Below are 20,436 nucleotides of genomic sequence, written 5' to 3'. Positions count from 1 at the left end.
GTAGAGCGAGAGGAGGGAGCAGGGAGGAGGGGAAGGACAGGGCAAAGAGAGGGGAGTCAAGACAAACATGTGGGGAGAGGTGCTTTTGTCTTGGGTTGAGTGTGTTTGTGTGCCACTGTCTGTCTGTGTGTGGCTTTGGGGAATGGTGCCATCCATGAGTGGACCTGAAGTGGAATAGATTACACATAGAGACCAGTGGTTACAGTAAAGAAGGGCATCACCCGGGCTGGAGGATCCCCAGCACCCGGCCTCTGAGTTATGGTGTTGATGATGGCTGGAGGATCCCCAGCACCCGGCCTCTGAGTTATGGTGTTGATGATGGCTGGAGGATCCCCAGCACCCGGCCTCTGAGTTATGGTGTTGACAATGGCTGGAAGATCCTCAGCACCCGGCCTCTGAGTTATGGTTTTGATGATGGCTGGAGGATCCCCAGCACCCGGCCTCTGAGTTATGGTGTTGATGATGGCTGGAGGATCCCCAGCACCCGGCCTCTGAGTTATGGTGTTGATGGTAACACTCTCACCAAAGAGGCTTCACTAGGCTTTGTACAGTCCTACAGTCTACATGCTCTCACAAGCCCTACTGTAGTTCCTATGTGGCACAGTTGTTTTTTGTTGTTGATAAACCAACTTCTAACCACATCTTTCCTGCCTCTCCTCTCTCCTTTCATCTACTGTTTGGCACCAGCTCTCTCTCTCTTTCAGTCTCCTGTCTTTCCTCTTTACCTTAGTGCTTTTGGCATGGCTGCATCAATTGTTCCTTTATTCTACCTCACTAACAGGAGAACAAAGAGTGAGGCAAATTAATGCTATTGATACGTGTCTATCGTCAGTGAAAAGTAATGCTATTGATACGTGTCTATCGTCAGTGAAAAGTAATGACCCTGTTATCAGTTCAATAGTGTTGCACGACTCTATGTGTTTTCAGCGACTGTGTTGAATATTAGACAACTGCTGGGAGATCAAATGATCATAAATCAATGTGGATGAAAGGGCTTGGTTGCTAAGGCATCACAGGTGCACACTGACACACAACACACAGCACAGGCAGAGACTGACACACAAAAACCCAGAGACAAAGACACACACACACACACACACACACACACACACACACACACACACACACACACACACACACACACACACACACACACACACACACACACACACACACACACACCTGTACACTTGTAAATTGTAACTGGGCACATCAAAGTGTCTCGGGCAACAGTTAAGCCCTCTTAACAAACATAGAGGGAGTCGTATCATTATTATTGGCCCATAGGAAGTCCCAGGAAGTCATATCATTTGGAGTTGCCAATAGGAAGTCCCAGGAAATCATAGAGAAAAGCTGAGAGGAACAGGGTTCATAAAGGGTTATTCTGCTGTCCCCATAGGATAAACCTTTTTGGTTCTAGGTAGAACCCGCTGTGGAAGGGTTCTACATGGAACCCAAAAGAGTTCTACCCGGAACCAAACTTTTTTATTAAAGGGTTATCCTATGGGGACAGCCGAAGAACCCTTTTAGGTTATAGATCACACTTTTTAAAAAAGATTGTAGCCTTGTTCACTGAACCCAAGAGACTGGAGGGTCGAATAGGAAGTAATTCTGATACTGGTAGAGTTTCCTTTATTGTCAATATAGTAAAGGGTCAGGAATCATTGAGTCTGTTGCCATTGACAAGTAGCATTCAAGTTGACTTGAACCTGTGTGTTGAACTATTTGAACTAGGGTTTCAAGTTTCAAATAGGGTTTAATGACAATTGACTGACCTCTGTATTCAACAGGTGACTATAGATGCCACCACCTACCATACGCCCAACAACCCCACTCACCATCGTCGCTGTCGGCCAGGATGGTGACCTTCGCACTGGGGAAGGTGGCTCCCACCTGGCCACCCATGGGCATGCTGAGGGTCACGTTGAAGCTCTCTTCCTCCTCGTAGAGCGAATCGTCGATGATGATGATGCGGCAGGGCTTCTCCCTCTGGTCCTTGTCGAAGCGGAGCACGCTGGTGTGGTCCTCGGGACGCGTGATGTAGTCACTGTAGGAGAGGACCGTGCTGGGGATGGTGCCCGTTGCACTGGCTGTTGGGAAAAGGAGTTCAGGGGTCAATGGTTAAGGGTCAATAGAAGAATGACAGGCAGTTGTGGGGAAAGGAGAGTAGTTTTATGTTACAATATATCTACAGTGCATTCGGAAAGCATTCAGACCCCTTGACTTTTTCAGAATGTTGTTACATTACAGCCTTATTCTAAAATGTATTAAATTGTTTTTTCCCCCTCAACAATCTAAACACAATACACCAAAATGACAAAGCAAAAACTGAAATATCACATTTACATAAGTTTTCTTACCCTTTACTCAGTACTTTGTTGAAGCACCTTTGGCAGCCATTACTGCCTCGAGTCTTCTTGGGTATGACGCTTGGCACACCTATATTTAGGGAGTTTGTCCCATTCTTCTCTGCAGATCCTCTCAAGCTCTGTCTGGTTGGATGGGGAGTGTCGCTGCACAGCTATTTTCAGATCTCTCCAGAGATGTTCGATCGGGTTCAAGTCCGGGCTCTGGCTGGGCCACTCAAGGACATTCAGAGACTTGTCCCAAAGCCACTCCTGCGGTGTCTTGGCTGTGTGCTTAGGGTCGTTGTCTTGTTGGAAGGTGAACCTTTGCCCCAGTCTGAGGTCCGGAGTGCTCTGTACTTTGCTCCGTTCATCTTTCTCTCGATCCTGACTAATCTCCCAGTCCCTGCCGCTGGAAAACATCCCCACAGCATGATGCTGCCACCACCATGCTTCACCGTAGGGATGGTGCCAGGTTTCTTCCAGACGTGACGCTTGGCATTCAGGTCAAAGAGTTCAATTTTGATTTCATCAGACCAGAGAATCTTGTTTCTCATGGTCTTAGAGTCCTTTAGGTGCCTTTTGCCCAACTCCAAGCGGCTGTCATGTGCCTTTTACTGAGGAGTGGCTTCCGTCTGGCCACTCTACCATAAAGGCCTGATTGGTGGAGTGCTGCAGAGGTGGTTGTCCTTCTGGAACTCTGAAGCTCTTTCAGAGTGACCATCGGGTTCTTGGTCACCACCCTGACCAAGGCCCTTCTCCCCAGATTGCTCAGTCTTGGTGGTTCCAAACTTCTTCTATTTAAGAATGATGGAGGCCACTGTGTTCTTGGGTACCCTTCCCCAGCTCTGTGCTTCGACACAATCCTGTCCTGGAGCTCTACTGAAAGTTCCTTCGACCTCATGGCTTGGTTTTTGATTTGACATGCACTGTCTACTGTGGGAACTTATATAGACAGGTGTGTGCCTTTCCAAATCATGTCTAATAAATTGAATTGACCACAACTGCACTCCAATCAAGTTGTAGAAACATCTCAAGGATGATCAATGGAAACAGGATTTACTTGAGCTCAATTTCGAGTCTCATAGCAAAGGGTCTGAATACTGAATAAGCTATTTCTGTTTTTTTTTTAAAATTACAATTCTAAAAATCTGTTTTTTTTTAATTATGGGGTATTGTGTGTTGATTGATGAGATTATTAATATTTTTGAGGTTGTAATGTAACAAAATTTATTTAATCTTTGTAAAAACCCATGTATTTGAATGATATATTTGACTGTATTCACCTTGCTGGGTGTAGCAGACGACCATGAGTTCCTGGCTGAGGTCTCCAGAGCGGCGAACAGTCACCAGCAGCTCCCCAATATCCTCCTCTATCTTATACTCTGCCTGGGGGATGAACACCGTGGACTCTGCAGAGAAAAGAGGGAGAAACCATAGAATTCAGAATTAGAATAGTAATTTAATAGGATCTCTATGGGAGAAACACGGAGGATAGGCCATAGAGAACAAGAGAAGAAGAGTTTACAAGCCCAGGTGAGTCTGTACTTATTTGATGCATGCATATTTGCTGCTGCCATCAAATTGCCCAACAATGGAACAATAAACATGATCTGATTCGGAATCTTAAATGAAGGATACAATTATATTTTTTCATGTGTCAATCCATGTAAATGAATGTAGCCTTCCCAATTGACTTAAGCCTGTCTACTATTCATAAAGGATTTCATGTCGGAGGGCAAATCAAACAGACAATCTGCAGATAAGGCCGTTCATTCTTACCATCACCAGGGTCCACTATCTCCACAGTGGCTGTATCGGGGTACTCCAGCACGGCCATGACAGGCTCCGACAGCTGGATCTCAAAGGTCTCGCTGGTCTCAAACTCCTGGTCCGTGAAGATCTTTACCCTCCAGGTGGCCACTGTCTGGCCTGGGTTGAACTGGACCTGCTTCTGGGCCTTGCCCCGGAAGTCCTTGTCCTTCTCCGCAGTGCCATCCTTGGTGGTGATGCCTGAATAGAACCATATCGAACTGAACTAAATAGAACCTCATTTAATTACATTTAATTGGAATTTAGCTGAGGTAAGCTGAGCTGAACTGAACCTAATTGAACTGAATAGCTTTATAATAATGGCATGTAGCACTGTGTCGTTTGTAGGGCCTCAGAGGATGTGAGATGACTGCAGGTTGACTGTGATTTATAGACTGTAGTTGCCTGGTTAGCTCTCATTGTCTGTCTTTGTTCATATTTGCCCACTACTGTGTCGTCAAAAACAACTGTAAATATAGGAGCCTATGTATAAAAGCTTGTGTGTTGGATGTAGCCAAACAGACAAGCATGTTGACATGACCTTGTGACCTCTATGAGGAAGGGCTATCTGACCCCTCAATCAAACTAGGTTTTTCACCAGCGAGACAGGAAATGGGTCATCAGTCAAACAGGAACACACACAGGGCAGATTGATAACCAGGGGTCTGTTTTATTGTTAGGCTTCTTCTAATGGCAGGGTAATAACAGACAAATACACTCCATGAAGACCCTTAAAGGGCCAATCAGTCTTTTAACACAATGACAGTTTAATAGGTCCTGCTTTCTGAATAGTCTCTCCACTGACATTTACATTTTTTCGAAGTACCCCTAGTCAGAGTTGATGGTGGTGGGTGATTGAAATATTTACAACCCATTAGGGATAAAATAGTGGCAATTTAAAACTACCTTTATCTGAATGGCAAGCAGAGAAAACAATGGGAGAAATGTACTAACTCAGATATATCACTTGGGGGATGAACCAACAAAGTGCAAGCCAGTTCCAACAGGATCTACCATTGTACACTCTTAGAAAAAGGGTTCCAAAAGGGTTCTTCAGCTGTCCCTATAAGAGAACCCTTTTTGGTGCCTGGTTCTACCTGGCACCAAAAGGGTTTGATACCTGCAATAAAAAGGGTTGGGACAGCCGAATAACACTTTATGGTTCTAGATAGCACCTTTTTGTCAAAGAGTCCACGCCCTTGGCGTCGGCTAATGGGGATCCTAATAAATCAAAAATCAAACCAATATACTATAGATCTGATGTAAATCCTGTTCAAGACTTTCAGTACCATAGACATAGAATCTCCATGTCAGCCATATTGCATGAGTATTCTGTAAAATCACTGAGGAGCTTTGTACCCATTGTATTCAGTCTATTTCTATGTTTAGAGGTAAATACTGCTAGAGGTAAATACATTCTATATCTATGTCTAGAGGTGAATATTGCTATGGGTCCCATTTTAGTCATTGTATTTATCTGTTTAGGTAAAGGCTGCTGTAGATCTGTGGTAAATACTGTGTAAGACTTCCAATACTCACTGACGAAGGATGTCTCTCCCAGGTATCCCCTGCGTCTGAGCGTCACCTCCAGGAATTTGGCGTCCTCATCCACCAGATAGTACTCCTTCTCCAGGCTGATCCACGACCAGTTGAGCCGGAATGGCTGCGGCTTCAGCTTGTTTCCACCTGGAAGACAAAACTTTGACATCAGTTTTTGTAAACTCATTGAGCCCTATGACAAAAGACAGATATTTTAAATTGTGAAGGGTAACTTGATAACTTAATGCCAGGGCTTACCCTCAAATCCTCCATCACAGGCCTCTTGAGTGATGCCTTGTTTCTAATTTCCTCTCTCACTCCATTGTTCTCTCTCTCTCTCTCTCTCTCTCTCTCTCTCTCTCTCTCTCTCTCTCTCTCTCTCTCTCTCTCTCTCTCTCTCTCTCTCTCTCTCTCTCTCTCTCTCTCTCTCTCTCTCTCTCTCTCTCTCTCTCTCTCTCTCAAACCAGACAGTATTAGCAGAGGGGTTAAAGGTGAGGTGCAGAGAGAGGCTCCATTACTCCTGGTGACTCACTGACATCAGCCCTATCCCTTTAAGCACCAGCGGTATCCCTTTAAGCACCAGCGGTATCACTTTAAGCACCAGCGGTATCCCTTTAAGCACCAGCCCTATCCCTTTAAGCACCAGCGGTATCCCTTTAAGCACCAACGGTATCCCTTTAAGCACCAGCGGTATCCCTTTAAGCACCAGCCCTATCCCTTTAAGCACCAGCCCAATCCCTTTAAGCACCAGCCCTATCCCTTTAAGCACCAGCCCTATCCCTTTAAGCACCAACGGTATCCCTTTAAGCACCAGCGGTATCCCTTTAAGCACCAGCCCTATCCCTTTAAGCACCAGCCCAATCCCTTTAAGCACCAGCCCTATCCCTTTAAGCACCAGCCCTATCCCTTTAAGCACCAGCGGTATCCCTTTAAGCATCAGCGGTATCCCTTCAAGCACCAGCGGTATCCCTTTAAGCACCAGCGGTATCCCTTTAAGCACCAGCCCTATCCCTTTAAGCACCAGCGGTATCCCTTTAAGCAGCAGCCCTATCCCTTTAAGCACCAGCCCTATCCCTTTAAGCACCATCGGTATCCCTTCAAGCACCAGCGGTATCCCTTTAAGCACCAGCGGTATCCCTTTAAGCACCAGCCCTATCCCTTTAAGCACCAGCCCTATCCCTTTAAGCACCAGCCCTATCCCTTTAAGCATCAGCCCTATCCCTTTAAGCATCAGCCCTATCCCTTTAAGCACCAGCCCTATCCCTTTAAGCACCAGCGGTATCCCTTTAAGCACCAGCCCTATCCCTTTAAGCACCAGCCCTATCCCTTTAAGCATCAGCCCTATCCCTTTAAGCATCAGCCCTATCCCTTTAAGCATCAGCCCTATCCCTTTAAGCATCAGCCCTATCCCTTTAAGCACCAGCGGTATCCCTTTAAGCACCAGCGGTATCCCTTTAAGCACCAGCAGCACCTCTGAGGGACAAGGGTAACTTCATGTCTACTTCATGTCTATAGGCTTAAAATATACCTTTTACCCCTTGGTGTTAAACGTTAGTATTGTGAAAGTAGCTCACATTTGTTGTGGTGAAAAACAGAAAGATTAACTAATTAGTTCTTACAATGTTTGAGTCTGTGCACTATGCACACGGAAACCTCTGACTTGAGATTTGCACCTGGACAGGACCCTCTGTAAAACCTCAGATTTAAAGTGATTAAGACTTCATATCTAGGTCATTTTTCTCAGCTTGAAGTGTATCTACCTCATTAGGCCCCATGAAGATAACAGGTGCCATAAAACACACATATGAACCAGACCTGGGTTCAAATACTATTCTAAATCATTTCATCATTTCAAATATGTTGCCTGGTCTCTATTAAGCTTACCTGATGCAATGGGACCAATATAATAGTCCCAAAAGTACAGCCCCCCCCCCCCTTTTCTAGGTTATTAAATAAGATCTAAATAAGACCAGGTCTGAAGCTCGTAGTCACCTGGCACTGATCACCATTGACTATAAATTGCTTCCTCTGCCCTTAATCCATACTATCTCATGACTCCTTTATCCTTCAAAAGAAAGTATTCCACTCGCCGCTTGACATGGGCCGCTCTGGACAGACGGAGTTACTTACTTAGCCGGTAACTTTCTTAATGCTTAAATCTTAATCCCAGGCTTCTTTTTAATAACTGCGGCCAAACGTCCAAACGCCTTGGCTTATCCCCTCTCTGACAGGCCCTAGGAGGACCCTTCACCTTGTGTCTGATTGGCCAGAGCTTAGTGGGTTCAGAGAGCCGCGGAGGTTAGAGAAGTGTTGGTCGGTTTTGCACCGCTGGTCACAGTGGCAGAAAGGCCTTATTAGCCTGTTATTAACCTGACTGGTCAATGTCAAGATAAGACCCTTTCATATTAACCCTTTACTTCCTTTAGTGTAGCGCCACGGTGGTTGTGGTCATCAGAATATCACTCTATTTCTATGGTTGTGGCGCCAGAGTTGAGGATTTGGTAGGTAGACTGAGAAAAGACCGTGTGATATTAACCATTGATATCCCTCTAGCAGAGGAGTGCTAGTGTTAGCCTAGTAGCATAGTGGTTGCAAACATACGGTCCGTGTCAAGAAGTAAATACCCTTGATATTATTAACCCTGTTGTGTCCTTGAGGTTTTTGAAAGATGCTCTAAATTCAATGTATTATTATGTGTTATTCATATCATTATTATGGCACTCTTGTAGCATGATGGTTGCAGCATCAGAGTCGAGGATTTGGTAGATCAATGCGGAGAAAAGACCCTTCGGATATGAACCCCTACATAATAGAACACTAAGGAAAGGAAACAGAACCAATCCTCTGAGGGGTGACAGAGAACCTGTGAGAGGAGGCTAACTAGAGAAATAAACTCTCACTAGGCTTTATGGAGGACAAGAGCATGGAGCATCTGGTTCATTCATACAATGAGCCTGCATTGGGGCTGGTTTTGCCTGGCTGAGGGAGAAAGGAGCTGTGGGCGTTCTGCTATGTGACTGGGGAGAATGAAAACACTGGAGGGAGGAGATGGGGCCACTTCCTCAAACCCACATGTCAACATGGCGCGCCGGGCCATAACCGAGACACAACAGGGCCAGGGACAAACCACACTCCTCCAAGCCTGGATGTCAATGACGGTGGATTGAATTGAACTGATACCAACTAGTGGATTTTTCAGGGGGATTGATTAAATTGGATTGTTTCACTTGTTTCACTTGTTCACGTAAATCACACACACACACACACACACACACACACACACACACACACACACACACACACACACACACACACACACACACACACACACACACACACACACACCAGAACCCGCCACCCCAGCCATCCCCCAATGCTATAGTATAGTAGCCATGGAGTCCCAGTTTGACATAGGAGCCCCTAGCACCGAACGGTGTCTATCCTTGACCATGCTCATGTTTCTGACAGCTCCGGCTAAAAATACAGGAAGCATTCATCATGTTTGTCTTTGCCTGTCCCAAATTCCACCACGCTTGATGAGTGAGCATGTGGCCAATTGATAGACAAGATGAGCCAGTTAACTTCCAAAGAAGATTTGAGTGTTTGATTAAGTGTATTTTCGTTTAGCCTGAGTGGAAATATCAAACACTTCTTGAGCATCTTTGCAATGTAAAATGGAAGTGCAGTGACTGTTGACTTTCGTCCGTCACTTGTACCTATAACGTACAGTGCACATAAACTAAATGCTACATGGCACATTAGTCACACCTCAGTCCATCACATAAAGTATAATAATCACTTATCAAGGAAGAAACTTGATTTATAAAACCTGTATACATTTCTGCTCATATCTCCTCAAACCCACAGAATCTGAAAGAGTGTTTCTGTTCAGAAAGGCACGTGTTCCTAGGCAGGCTGCCCAGTTTACACAGAGCTGATATTGAGCTTAGTGAGCCTGTATTGTGTGTCAGATAGGTAAGATTATCATATGAACATAGTCAGCAACAAAAAGACTATCGTTCTGGCATCCAGACTGGCAGCCTATCTGACAGCTTCTGGTTTCAGCTCTGATACTGTTACCCTCAAGACATGTAATAATCGGGTAATAATGCCATTTTGTCTTGAGTATTGCATAGAAATACCTTCAATTTCTCACATGGTGTAGTTTGTCTGGTGAAATACTGTAGATGATGAGACTATGTAAGTAAAATAATATTGAAAACGAAGGAGTCAATTGACATGTAAGAATTAGAAGCAGACTATTCTGCACTGGGGAAATTAATTTATATATTCATATTTAATTGAATTGATCAGCTGCTGTTATTTCTCAATTGTCACTCAATTATCAGGGTGATAATAAGGTCTTGGAGTTCATTTGAGTTGAAATCCTCAGAATAACCTAAATCAACAGGCCGATAAAATAGGACAGATGGGATTTCCGACCGGGGGGGGGGGGGGGGGGGGGGGGGATGGGAGTCAATTGGAAAAAAGAGCTGAGGAAAAGTCTTCCCTAACCATGTCTCCAGACCTGATAGAGATACGTTGTAACACCATGACATCGCTGTGACGCTATACATACATCATGTTATACATAGACGCACAGCCAGTGGAGGGGACCTCAAAGCCCTGGCTGTGTGATATCTGAGCCTTTGAAAACGCTATGACGACTATGACAAAGGCAATGTCGTCATCATCCATATATTTTGTGTGTCGTCCAAGAGAGTTGGCTGGCAGGCCTCGAAAACAAATCAGCACCTGTTACAATGATGATACAAGCACACAAACATACCCTTTAAAATGACACGGTAATATCATTACAATCTGAGCTGTCTGTGTATAATCAATTACACTAATATCACATTCCATCCCCCAGGTGGACATGATCGGAGCCATAGACATGACCGTGAGATAGTGGGCTTCAGATCCGGCCGGTGTGACACTTCAGTCAGCCATGGTCTCTCTCTCTCTCTCTCTCTCTCTCTCTCTCTCTCTCTCTCTCTCTCTCTCTCGCTCTCGCTCTCGCTCTCTCGCTCTCTCGCTCTCTCACTCTGTGTCTCAGAGAACTCCTGCCAGAACTTCAGATTCCGGAAAAAGAAGCTGAGTGACAGCTGTGCCCTCCCACCCCATCTCTCTGTCCCTATTTTGTCTTTGTCCCTCCAGGATGAACAAGGGACAGCAGGCCACTGTCTGGGTGGCCCACAGCCCACTGCTCTGGCATGTCTCTCCGCCTCCCTCCATGCCTGCCTGCTTTCCTTTCTCAAACTCAGAGAGGAGGGAATCCTCTTCTGGCTCCTTTTGTGAATCCTGTCAGATACCGTGTCCAGACCTGGCATGGAATCCAACCACACCAGACACGGATCCAGTGGTGTGTTGTCAAGCACACCATGCACTTTCTGCTTTCCATTAGAGAAGGTCACATCAATACCACTGATTCAGATAAACCTAAAGTGAAACTGAGTGGTAGCCTTCCAGTGTTTGTATAAAACTCCATCTCAAATGATATATAGACTGATTAGTGCTCAGCGCTGCTCCCTATTTAAATGAACTGAGGCGTCTTGCAGAAGTGGAGAGGGACGCCTTCCTTGGTATTTATAAGAGCAATAACGTGGATAGAGTATGTAAGGCTAAGTAATGGCCACATTCCCTCTGAACCAGGTGTCTCTGCTGGGACTTTCATAAAGTTACAGGAATAGATCAAAATGGAGGGGTTCTGATGTCTCTAACTGATTTACGAATTCATTTATTACAATCTTTACAACTAACATATCAACCACACTCCCAGCTCACATTTCTTTTGCGTTTAAAACTGACAATAATATTGGTTCTCACCATCAGATGAAATGTTTTATAGAAGACGGGATTTTGAAACGCCCCTGTTTCAGGCTCTTAATAAATTTGTCCTTAGAGTGATTTATTAATGCTAGGCTAATCGTTTGAGTAAGCAGTAAGCACGGCCAGTATATCACAGCCACTGCTAAGTGTTGGCCCCTGGACATTTTCAATGTTCTTAGACCTGAGTGAGAAGACTGGATGTTTTCCAAGTATGGGGCTCCCTACGGTACATCCATCTTTGGATTACTAACTCACACGGTAGCTAGCTAGCTTGCCTCCCTATGCTCCAACAACATGTAACTTTAGTGGCTAACAGGTCAAATTAATTTACCACTGTCATTTTAATGACCTGTCAAGGGATTTGCCAAGATTCTCAAGATTCTCCTGTGAGCCTCGATGACTAAGGATATAATGGAGACATCAGTTAGGTTCATTCCGATTCCAAACATGTTTGATTGTATCTCCTGACTGTACATCAGAGGAGGCTGGTGGGGGGAGCTATAGGAGGATGGACTCATTGTAATGGCTAAAATGGAACGAAGTCAAACGTGGTTTCCATATGTTTGATGTGTTGGATACTGTTCCATTATTCCATTCCAGCCAGTACAATGAGCCTGTCCGCCATTGCTAACTACCAGCACACTTAGCTAACTAGGTTCCATTGTTGCAAAGAGTTATGGGATATTAGATACCGTTGTTTTAACCTTTGTCATCTTCAACCTCGACCATGGTCAGCAATCCATCCATAAAGCAACCAGCAGCCCTACAGAAAACCCCCCCAGTGTCCTTTCATCCCACCTTCTTCATCAGGTCATCAGGTCCTATTTACATTGCTACAGTATTCATAGCCATACATAGATATACTTAGGATGGTGGGTGGGACTCAAGAGGAGGGGGGGATATCATTGGTCAGAATGAGGTTTTGACAGCCAAGAGAATGATGCAAGGGTGAGCAACAGAAAGCGGCGCCCATGTAAGTATATCCCTGCTGAGTGACAGGAATGAGGACCATGATTATTACATTTCCTCATTCCTCTTTTTATTTATACTGGGTCACATTGCACTCTGCCTTCTGCGACATGGCCCGGTATAAACTTGCAGAAATGTACATTTTAGTAATTTAGCAGACTCCCTTATCCAGAGGGATTTGCAATCAACTAAAGTAGGCAAAACAACCACATATATACAAAAATAATAATAATGTTTTATTGTCACATACACCGGATAGGTGTAGTGAAAGGAGGCTGGTGGCAGCTTTCTCTTTTTTTAACGTTGGCGCTACGGTACAGAAAGTATATTCTCAAATGCCAGAGTGCTCAACTTAGTTTCCTCTGGGGCATTCCGAAGATCCCATGGTTGGGATTTTGGATTGGAGGAGCCAGGCATATTAATAGATCCTATTGGCCACTGCCGTGTATGTACTGTAAAATAACACTGACTCCAGAACAGTGACCTGATCTGGGTCGGAAAGGCAGCATGCCGCACATCACAAGTTGACAGAGAGACTGGGTCACCCCCCAATGGTGCCACTGGCGCTTATTGCATCATTTTGGAGAAAACTAACCTAACTGTCCATGGCAACTGGCCAAAATGAATCATTTAATCATATATACACAAAACTGAGTGTACAAAACAACAAGAACATCTGCTCTTTCCATGACATAGATTGACCAGGTGAAAGCTATGATCCATTATTGATGTCACTTGTTAAAGCCACTTCTAATCAGTGTAGATGAAGGGGAGGAGACAGGTTAAATAAGTATTTTTAAGCCTTGAGACAATTGAGACATGGATTGTGTGTGTGTGCCATTCAGAGGGTGAATGGGCAAGACAAAATATTTAAGTGCCTTTGAGCGGGGTACTGGTTTGAGTGTGTCAAGAACTGCAACGCTGCTGGGTTTTTCAGGCTCAACAGTTTCCCGTCTGTATCAAGAATGGTCCACCACCGGGAGGACATCCAGCCAACTGTGGGAAGCATTAGAGTCAGCATGGGCCAGCATCCTTGTGGAACGCTGTTCTGAGGGCAAAAGGGGTGCAACTCAATATTAGAAAGGTGTTCCTAATGTTGTGCACACTCAGTCTATATGCCATTTAGCAGACACTTATCCAAAGCTACTTACACTCATGCTTGCATACATTTAGCGTATGGGTGATCCCGGGAATCGAACCCATTATCCTGGCATTGCAAGAGCCATGCTCTACCAACTGAGCTAAATGAAACGACTAAGTGGTGTCAGGATTCTTAGTGAGTCCTCACAGAACTTCCAGACTGAGGGAAGGAATGATAGAAGAGAGAGAGAGGAAAGGAAAGTTGCATCTGCTAAATGACTAAAATGTCAATATAAGTGAAGGAGAGGATAGATACTGACGTTATAGCTTAAGTGGAAGACATACAGATGTGGGATCTTAATTTGATCCCCCTGTTGCAGGAGAACCTTTCTGCGATGTAGGACATTTAAAACATGTAGTGTATTTGAGGTTTGAAAAATGCTTCTGAAATGTGCCATTTACACTCTGAAGTACAAGTGTGCAAGTGACACATCTTTAAACAGACAGCGAGAGAGTAGAATATAATGTAAAGTATAGAATATAAAGACAGTTTTAAAATAAAGTATGGGGAGCAGCAGACAGCTTTGCCATATGGAAGCAGACATGAATAACCTCTAGGGGCCAGACATCATAACACCAACACTCTCCCAACATGTCACGTTCTGACCTCTATTTCCTTTGTTTTGCATTTATTTAGTATGGTCAGGGCGTGAGTTGGGTGGGCAGTCTATGTTTGTTTTTCTATGTTTTGGGGCAGTTCTATGTTTTCGGCCTAGTATGGTTCTCAATCAGAGGCAGGTGTCATTAGTTGTCTCTGATTGAGAATCATACTTAGGTAGCCTGGGTTTCACTGTTTGTTTGTGGGTGATTGTTCCTGTCTATGTGTTTTTCACCAGATAGGCTGTTTTAGGTTTTCGTTACGTTCATCACGTTCTTTATTTTGTAGTGTTTGCATTGATTCGTGTTTTACGTTTGTTCATTAAAACATGGATCGCAATCTACACGCTGCATTTTGGTCCGACTCTCCTTCTCATAAAGAAAACCGTTACACAACACCAATAAATCTACCTGCCCCGTGTCAGGAGGCAAGGAGAGAGCGAGAGAGAGGGAGAGGAAGAAGCCTCCACCTCACAGTCACAGTATACATGTAGGTAGACCTTCAACTGGCACCAGGGGACAGTAAATCGTTGGCCGGCTGTTGACATGGCTGACAGGTTAGATCCGAACACACACTTAGGAAGTCATGGTGCCTGCTGTGTAAAATGGCCACGACCCACTCAAGCCTCATTCACTGTCTCTCACTGCCTCGACAGCACACAAACCTACAGTACTGTTATGTGCTGTGCACTAGCCCTTCTGGAAACAAATGTTTTAGCATGGGAACAACTATGGAACATCATACATGCTCTCTCTCTCTCTCTCTCTCTCTAAAAAATACTATTCCCCTCCTCTGAAAAAGTGCCATTCTACCCCTCTGGAACAGAGCAGGGGCTGTGATGCAGTCAAACGTTCCTATCTGAGTATTGGCTTTGATTTCTGGCGGTTGTGAGTGGGGTCTGTGGGGGACTATGAAAGGGGATACTGCCGGTCCTGGAACTCTCCCAGTCCCATACACCTGTCTACTAGGGTTCCCACTTCACTTCCAGGTATGTCTGTGTGTGTAGCAGGAGACGGGAGTCTTGAAGGCAGGAAGCACATTCCTTGTTCCCAGGAATGATCGCATAACACTGTTACCTCTGCCACTGGTCTACTGTCATTCCCCATGCAGCAGGAGCCTGGAGTGAAAGGGGAAACTACCAGATTATAAAACCGAGAATGATTCAACACAGGGAGGGTATTTTCAAAATACAACCAATTAGCATGACTATATATGTACATTTGTATCATTGCTATTGCTATGAAACCTAAAACGGCACAACCTCCTCTTGCATAACGTATTAACCTTGGCAGAGTTTGCCTGGAAGCTAATACTCACTATCTACTCACTAGCCTATCATTTTCTTAATGAGCGCTCTTAAAAAAATCTGATGTAGACTTCCCATATCTATCTAACTACCTGGATGAGTTTAAAACTCTGATGCAAGACTCTGTTCAGGAGGAGTGTAAATTGTTATTGTATTGTTGTGCTGATTGGATCGTATTGTTGTGCTGATTGTATAGCATTTTTGTGCTGATTGGATCGTATTGTTGTGCTGATTGTATTGCATTGTTGTGCTGATTGGATCGTATTGTTGTGCTGATTGGATCGTATTGTTGTGCTGATTGGATCGTATTGTTGTGCTGATTGGATCGTATTGTTGTGCTGATTGGATCATAATGTTGTGCTGATTGGATCGTATTGTTGTGCTGATTGGATCATATTGTTGTGCTGATTGGATCGTATTGTTGTGCTGATTGGATCGTATTGTTGTGCTGATTGGATCGTATTGTTGTGCTGATTGGATCGTATTGTTGTGCTGATTGGATCATATTGTTGTGCTGATTGGATCGTATTGTTGTGCTGATTGTAATGCATTGTTGTGCTGATTGTATTGCATTGTTGTGCTGATTGGATCGTATTGTTGTGCTGATTGTATTGCATTGTTGTGCTGATTGGATCGTATTGTTGTGCTGATTGTATTGCATTGTTGTGCTGATTGGATCGTATTGTTGTGCTGATTGGATCGTATTGTTGTGCTGATTGTATTGCATTGTTGTGCTGATTGTATTGCATTGTTGTGCTGATTGTATTGCATTGTTGTGCTGATTGGATCATATTGTTGTGCTATTTGTAATGCATTGTTGTGCTGATTGGATCGTATTGTTGTGCTGATTGGATCATATTGTTGTGCTGATTGGATCATATTGTTGTGCTGATTGGATCATATTGTTGTGCTGATTGTATTGCATTGTTGTGCTGATTGGATCATATTGTTGTGCTGATTGTATTGCATTGTTGTGCTGATTGTATTGCATTGTTGTGCTATTTGTAATGCATTGTTGTGCTGATTGTATTGCATTGTTGTGCTATTTGTAATGCATTGTTGTGCTATTTGTAATGCATTGTTGTGCTATTTGTAATGCATTGTTGTGCTGATTGGATCGTATTGTTGTGCTGATTGTATTGCATTGTTGTGCTGATTGTATTGCATTGTTGTGCTATTTGTAATGCATTGTTGTGCTGATTGGATCGTATTGTTGTGCTGATTGGATCATATTGTTGTGCTGATTGGATCATATTGTTGTGCTGATTGTATTGCATTGTTGTGCTGATTGGATCATATTGTTGTGCTGATTGTATTGCATTGTTGTGCTGATTGTATTGCATTGTTGTGCTATTTGTAATGCATTGTTGTGCTATTTGTAATGCATTGTTGTGCTATTTGTAATGCATTGTTGTACTGATTGGATCATATTGTTGTACTGATTGGATCGTATTGTTGTGCTGATTGTAATGCATTGTTGTGCTGATTGTAATGCATTGTTGTGCTATTTGTAATGCATTGTTGTACTGATTGGATCATATTGTTGTGCTGATTGTATGGATGACAGACACACTGAACTTATTCATTATTGGGATAGAGCTCAGAGGCTAATAATAGTTGTGCCGTTAGACTAGTTTCCTTTGAAGAAGCTATATGGAAATTGAAAAATACATCTGGCCTTTTATGATAGAATGACACTGCCTTTCATCCAAGCACCTTGTCATAAACCTATTATCACACAGGGATAGCCAACAATAACAAAAACAGTGTTGAGGAAACATTCAAAGGTGGCCATTTTGAGCGAGGCAGAATCCAGGTCAGGGCTTTGCTGTGTCTTTCAGCAGGATTAGGTGAAGGGACGGAGGGCTGACACTAGCTCAATAATCAGTTATCTGTGTAGTGATGGTAATAATACCCCGTCCTCCTAACCCTAACCGTTCTAACCTGTTCTAACAACTTGAGTCCATCACTCAACAAAGAGGACATCTCTACATGGCCATATGCCTGGAGATGAGGGAGTAGGTCTATACCTCAGCTCACTTTATCCATCAGAGTACCTTATAATCACCCCTCAGAACAGAACCAGTGGGCTGGTTGGGTCCTTATGGGCCTCAAGGGGGTAAGGTATTCCCTCATCAAATAATACATTAAGGCTTGAATGAAGGGAACCTGTCTGAGTTTGTCACTTATGATTCAGTCAGTCTGCTTATTGTTGTCTAACATAGACATCAGTTTCTAAACAACCATTTCCAAAATGCATTTAAATTTTTTCATTGCTACTCCTCAGGGCTGACTGATGATTTACACATTCCTCCGTCCATCGGATCTCCCCGAAGGGTGAAAAGTTAAACAGGCACTCCGCAGGGCCTCCCTCTGGGGTCCTGACAGAAAAAGGACAGCATATGCTACCAGGACTTGGAATGTGGCCACTGTCCATTTCAAGAGACAAGACTTCCCGCAGTGTGGCAACTGCTGACCCCTTTCTTGAACCATGCAGAGACACTGGGAAGTCATCACTACCCCCCCCCCCCCCCCCCCACACACACACACACACACACACACACACACACACACAGCCGTGCTATGGGTAGAGCCGCCGCTGCCTCTGTGTCTCTCGACATCTGCTGGGACATGGGAATACTTCCTTCCTCCTTCCTCCCCTTTCCTCACCCTTTCCTCACCCCATCAACACCCTCTCCACCATGGAGACTGTAAGTCTCTAAAAGTAAGGAGATTGAGTGTGTACCCATCCATTGCATGCAAGACTGTGTAACTGCCATGTGTGTAGCTTCCCACTTTTTGGAAGCCAACCACTTGATTTCGTCCCTATGTTATAATGGCATTCAACATGTCACCCTCTCTAGGATAGGGGGTGACCTCGACAATTTATTGTTAAAATGAGAGGCTGCCTAGATCTTTAATTTAAAGACCCTTGCTCCCTTCGGTCTCAACGTAAACTTTGTTCTGAGGCCATTATTGTGATTTTTCTATTGTAAATGTTTGTATGCTTATGAAGCCAAATTTTATCTATGATCGTACGCTATCCATTCATGTTTTTATATGTTATGTTATATGTTATGCTAACGCTACATCACCACTTCACATATAAAGGTTATGCTAACACTTTGCTATGCTATATCACCACATTCCCATCAAGGTGAGGGACGAGGGGAGAGCTTCATTCAAAGGAATTCAGTCAGGGTCTCAACATACTATTCAGAGTAAGAATAGTAGAATACACAAAGTTCAATTTCGACATTTGGTTGTGCATTAGCAGTTTTTTCTCATTATGTCAGTCACTGACAGTCACTCATTTAGCCCATGGCAGCTAACAATTTTTAGCTTGGTAAGTTAGTCCAGTCAGCTACAGTGCCTTGCGAAAGTATTCGGCCCCCTTGAACTTTGCGACCTTTTGCCACATTTCAGGCTTCAAACATAAAGATATAAAACTGTATTTTTTTGTGAAGAATTAACAACAAGTGGGACACAATCATGAAGTGGAACGACATTTATTGGATATTTCAAACTTTTTTAACAAATCAAAAACTGAAAAATTGGGCGTGCAAAATTATTCAGCCCCCTTAAGTTAATACTTTGTAGCGCCACCTTTTGCTGCGATTACAGCTGTAAGTCGCTTGGGGTATGTCTATCAGTTTTGCACATCGAGAGACTGAAATGTTTTCCCATTCCTCCTTGCAAAACAGCTCGAGCTCAGTGAGGTTGGATGGAGAGCATTTGTGAACAGCAGTTTTCAGTTCTTTCCACAGAGACTCGATTGGATTCAGGTCTGGACTTTGACTTGGCCATTCTAACACCTGGATATGTTTATTTTTGAACCATTCCATTGTAGATTTTGCTTTATGTTTTGGATCATTGTCTTGTTGGAAGACAAACCTCCGTCCCAGTCTCAAGTCTTTTGCAGACTCCATCAGGTTTTCTTCCAGAATGGTCCTGTATTTGGCTCCATCCATCTTCCCATCAATTTTAACCATCTTCCCTGTCCCTGCTGAAGAAAAGCAGGCCCAAACCATGATGCTGCCACCACCATGTTTGACAGTGGGGATGGTGTGTTCAGCTGTGTTGCTTTTACGCCAAACATAACGTTTTGCATTGTTGCCAAAAAGTTCAATTTTGGTTTCATCTGACCAGAGCACCTTCTTCCACATGTTTGGTGTGTCTCCCAGGTGGCTTGTGGCAAACTTTAAACAACACTTTTTATGGATATCTTTAAGAAATGGCTTTCTTCTTGCCACTCTTCCATAAAGGCCAGATTTGTGCAATATACGACTCCCACCTCAGCTGTAGATCTCTGCAGTTCATCCAGAGTGATCATGGGCCTCTTGGCTGCATCTCTGATCAGTCTTCTCCTTGTATGAGCTGAAAGTTTAGAGGGACGGCCAGGTCTTGGTAGATTTGCAGTGGTCTGATTCTCCTTCCATTTCAATATTATCGCTTGCACAGTGCTCCTTGGGATGTTTAAAGCTTGGGAAATATTTCTGTATCCAAATCCGGCTTTAAACTTCTTCACAACAGTATATCGGACCTGCCTGGTGTGTTCCTTGTTCTTCATGATGCTCTCTGCGCTTTTAACGGACCTCTGAGACTATCACAGTGCAGGTGCATTTATACGGAGACTTGATTACACACAGGTGGATTGTATTTATCATCATTAGTCATTTAGGTCAACATTGGATCATTCAGACATCCTCACTGAACTTCTGGAGAGAGTTTGCTGCACTGAAAGTAAAGGGGCTGAATAATTTTGCACGCCCAATTTTTCAGTTTTTGATTTGTTAAAAAAGTTTTAAATATCCAATAAATGTCGTTCCACTTCATGATTGTGTCCCACTTGTTGTTGATTCTTCACAAAAAAATACAGTTTTATATCTTTATGT

The 20,436-nt window shown here is 43.8% G+C and overlaps 1 protein-coding gene across 1 annotated transcript in view; it reads right to left on the bottom strand.

Moving 5' to 3' along the window:
- Positions 1-20,436, bottom strand: part of LOC139419026 (FRAS1-related extracellular matrix protein 2-like) — a 48,872-nt gene that overhangs the window by 20,041 nt on the left and 8,395 nt on the right. The window contains exons 3-6 of the mRNA XM_071168859.1: positions 5,697-5,843; positions 4,128-4,358; positions 3,632-3,757; positions 1,839-2,090 (exon numbers count right to left, since the gene is read on the bottom strand). Of these exons, the coding sequence (XP_071024960.1) occupies positions 1,839-2,090; positions 3,632-3,757; positions 4,128-4,358; positions 5,697-5,843 (756 nt within the window). The remainder of the gene's footprint in view (positions 1-1,838; positions 2,091-3,631; positions 3,758-4,127; positions 4,359-5,696; positions 5,844-20,436) is intronic.

This window comes from Oncorhynchus clarkii, chromosome 10 (assembly GCF_045791955.1).
Source record: "Oncorhynchus clarkii lewisi isolate Uvic-CL-2024 chromosome 10, UVic_Ocla_1.0, whole genome shotgun sequence".
NCBI lineage: Eukaryota > Metazoa > Chordata > Actinopteri > Salmoniformes > Salmonidae > Oncorhynchus > Oncorhynchus clarkii.
The sequence above is the reverse complement of the archived record's forward strand: the minus strand, read 5'-3'. Positions and strand labels throughout refer to the sequence as shown.